Raw genomic sequence first — 3,815 nt, 5'->3', positions numbered from 1 at the left:
TCCCCCCTTCGTTTATAAGCCACAACCCAAACCCCTCCAAAAACATAACACACAACTTCTAAGCTCTTCTTCTTCTTCTCACTCTTCACCAATGGCCAAAGAGCGAGAGAAGAAACTCTACGTAGCCCTACTCGGAAACTACGCCGCCGAACTCAAACTCCTCCTCACCACTCTCCTCCTCCTCTGTGCCGTCGCCACTCTCCTCCAGTTCCTCCCTTCCCGCTTCACCATCTCCGCCTCCGACCTCCGCGTCTGCATTTCACGCGTCACTCAAACTACCCAAACTATCCCTAACTCAACTAATGCGACGTCACCACCAGTAACAGCAACAGCATCAGCATCAGCATCAGCATCCCCACTCGTTGCATCTTTATCTTCCACCACTTCACCCTCCCCACCGCCACCGTCGCCGCCATCGTCAGAGCAAATCCTCCCCGACGGAACAATAAAGCGCGTGTTCAACCCTTACGGCTCCGCAGCTTACAACTTTGTCACCATGGGCGCTTACAGAGGTGGCCTCGACACGTTCGCTATCATAGGCATCGCTTCGAAGCCTCTTCATGTCTACGCCAAACCCACCTACGAGTGCGCGTGGTTCTCACTCGCCGGCGACAAGAAAAAACTTTCCACCACCGTCGGTTACAAGATCCTCCCCGACTGGGGCTACGGCCGCGTCTACACCGTAGTTATCGTGAACTGCACATTCCCGATTCCCGTAAACGCCGACAACTCAGGCGGGAAGCTCGTCCTCTTTGCCTCCACCTCCGGCGGCGGCGACGCCAGCTTCAACACCACCGACAGAATAGAAGCTCTCACCGAACAACCTCGTACCCTCGACACAACCTTATTCTCCTCGAAGCCGAAGTACGACTACTTATACTGCGGCTCCTCGCTCTACGGGAACCTGAACCCGCAGCGAGTGAGGGAGTGGATCGCGTACCACGTGAAGTTCTTCGGGCCAAGATCGCATTTTGTCATCCACGACGCCGGTGGGGTCCACCCACAGGTTCTTGAGGTGCTGAAGCCGTGGATGGATTTGGGGTATGTGACTCTGCATGACATAAGGGACCAAGAACGGTTTGATGGGTATTACCATAACCAGTTCATGGTGGTGAATGATTGCTTGCATAGGTATAAGTTCATGGCTAAGTGGATGTTCTTCTTTGATGTGGATGAGTACATCTATGTGCCGCCAAAGAGTACTATTAAGTCTGTGCTTGATTCGCTCTCTGAGTACTCTCAGTTCACCATTGAACAGATGCCAATGAGTAGCAAGTTGTGTCTTACTTCTGATTACGGGAAGACATATAGGTACATTTTCGTTAAACTTCTTAATTTTTCGAATTTTGTTGTTTTTATCTGATGGGGTTCACCGGAGATATAAGGGTGATTGAGTAATTAAGAAAGAAGTAAAAGAGGAAAAGACAGCAGGTTGGCTGTTAAAAAAAATTACAAATTAACAATTAATATTTATTGATAAAAAATTTTCAAAATTTTGGTATGGAATGTTAAACACTTAAAAAGAAGAGTTTTATTGTTTACAGTAGTCTAATCTGGTTCGAGCATGAATGACTTGGAGGAAGAATGTTTGTAGGCTTGTAGCAAAAAAAAATAAAAATTGATGGGGTTTGCCAAAAGTTTTGTGATTTTGCTTGGTTGATGATTTAGTTCTTATTGTTTTTTTTATAATGTGTTGGATTGGTTAGTTTAGTTTGGGTGTTTCTGTGCTGCGAAATTGAAGGAGCTAATGGGGGGTTTGTGTTTTCTTTGTGTCGGTTGTGGGATTTTGGTTGATGGAGCAATTATGAGATTAGTAGTAAGTGGATCTGTGGAGGTTTTTGAGGTGGATTGATTCGGGTTTTTTAGTTTAGGCATGAGGGAATCTTGGATGGTTGTGGGGGAGTGTAAGGAGCATTTACTGCGGGTGGTTAGTTTGGAGGAACAAATGTGATGTCATTGGATTTTTCCTTGTATGGTTTTGGTGTTTGATAATGTCGAGGATCTTGAGTGGTTGCGTGATGTTTCTTTCCCTAGTGTGGAAGGTGGGATTTGATTTGGTTTTGTACGAGTTTGGAGTAGCCCATTCCTGTGGACAGGTCAAAATGTGGTATTTGTCTTTGAACTTTGTTCAAGAGTGATTTATTATTTCTTATTTATTAGCTGGAGATAGTGTTAACTACATTAAAAATAGCAAGCTGGTGTTGTTGTCTGTGGAAGGTTTTTTTAAATGTGAAACTGGGAATTCAGAACATTTGTTTAATTCAATCACATACATGTCCTCTTGCTAGTAACTTTGTCTTGCTGTGCTGCCCTGCCTCTTGTGGAAAATGTCAATATCATGTTTAATTCCGGCAATTGAAAGGAAGAAAAAGTAAATGAATCATAGAGCGTGATTACTAGTGATGATGGTGATGATTTTTTTTTCCTGAACGTTCACTTGTATTGATTTTGATTTTGATTTTGGAATAAGACCCGTGCCACCTGGTCCACAAGAGCTTTAATTGCGACGGATTTGTTGGGGTGCACTCGACCCCTTTTTTTTACCATGTTCATGATAATGATAATTACCGTTTCCTAATTTCACACTCCCTCAGCCACAGTTAGATCTAGCTGTTTTGTCCAATTCCAAGTGTTTCTATATAGCTAGCTTTTGTTACCTTACGCTGAATATAGAAATAGAAGGAAAAAAAAAAAGAAAGCTGGTTTGTGTTGTGTGAATGTCTTGTTGCCTTTACAGTTGGGTTTGACAACATTTGCCTACACAGTTGTCAACCATTCTGTGTGATATGTTTATGTTATTAGCATATATAATGTTATGTGGGGTGTTGTGTGGTCTCTCACATGGTGTTGTGGTGTATGAATTTATTTTTTGCAGGAAATGGGGGTTTGAGAAGCTGGTGTACAAAGATTCAAAGAAAGGGATTAGAAGGGATCGAAAATATGCAGTGCAACCAAGGAGTTTGTATGCAACTGGGGTTCACATGTCACAAAACCTTGCAGGAAAGACCACTCACAAAACTGAAGGGAAAATAATGTACTACCACTATCATGGAACCATAGCTGAAAAGAGAGAATCATGTAAAATGCTTATAAATTCAACAGAAATCACATATGACAAAACCCCCTATGTGTTGGACACCACCATGAGGGACATTGCTGGTGTGATCAAGAAATTTGAGCTCAAGATGATTGGAGACAGGCTACAACACAAGACACGGCAATGACACTGCCAACTTTTTTTAATTTATTTTTTAAAACTATATAATAATTTAACTTGTATTTTAGAGTAGAAATTCATTGAGCGGTTTTTTTTTTCTTTCCTGTTTGATAGTTTTCTTTTTTTTTTTTCTTAATTTTTTTATGTGGTATATTTACAGATGGGTATATGATCTTTGTTTCATTTTTAAATAGTTCTTTTGTGTTTCCTTTTTTTTTTTATTCTTTCTTTTTTACATTTTGTAAAAAAATAAATAATGAATAAAGATGAATGGTTCAATTATGTTGTCGGTGGGGCATGATTGCATCCCCACCTACAGTGGCACCATATGGAAGGGTAGTGAATGCGCTCCTGTTGCTTTGCTGGTATGCATGCATCTTTTTTTTTTTTTTATTCTACTTCGGATTCTTGTTCCTTAATAAAATTTGGTATCAATACTATTGTTTTTTTTTCCTATTTGATGAACAGAAGTTCTGGAAAAAGGGGTTTTGTTTTTCATTTTTAATGCCAGATCAACTTCTTAAAATTATGGATTATTGAGCGAAGTGTTAATTTGATTCTTAAAATTATTTTGATTATCTTGGTCCTTTGATTTTAC

General features: G+C 40.8%; 1 protein-coding gene across 1 annotated transcript; it reads left to right on the top strand.

The window, feature by feature from the left end:
- Positions 1–3,427, top strand: LOC114367861 (galactan beta-1,4-galactosyltransferase GALS3-like). The gene is made up of 2 exons (XM_028325089.1): positions 1–1,311; positions 2,876–3,427. The coding sequence occupies exons 1-2, from the start codon at positions 92–94 to the stop codon at positions 3,222–3,224; spliced, it is 1,569 nt and encodes a 522-aa protein (XP_028180890.1). The 5' UTR covers positions 1–91; the 3' UTR covers positions 3,225–3,427.
- The last annotated feature ends 388 nt before the right edge of the window (positions 3,428–3,815 follow it).

The sequence above is a fragment of the Glycine soja genome, chromosome 9, assembly GCF_004193775.1.
Source record: "Glycine soja cultivar W05 chromosome 9, ASM419377v2, whole genome shotgun sequence".
Taxonomy (NCBI): Eukaryota; Viridiplantae; Streptophyta; class Magnoliopsida; order Fabales; family Fabaceae; genus Glycine; species Glycine soja.
Note: the sequence above shows the minus strand (reverse complement) of the source record. Positions and strands in the feature narration are given on the sequence as shown.

Excerpts from the sequence above, each read along its gene's own strand:
- LOC114367861 (XM_028325089.1), top strand. The coding sequence starts at position 92 with ATGGCCAAAGAGCGAGAGAAGAAACTCTACGTAGCCCTACTCGGAAAC. Across the intron at positions 1,312-2,875 it reads GATTACGGGAAGACATATAG|GAAATGGGGGTTTGAGAAGC; the intron begins GTACATTTTCGT and ends TATTTTTTGCAG.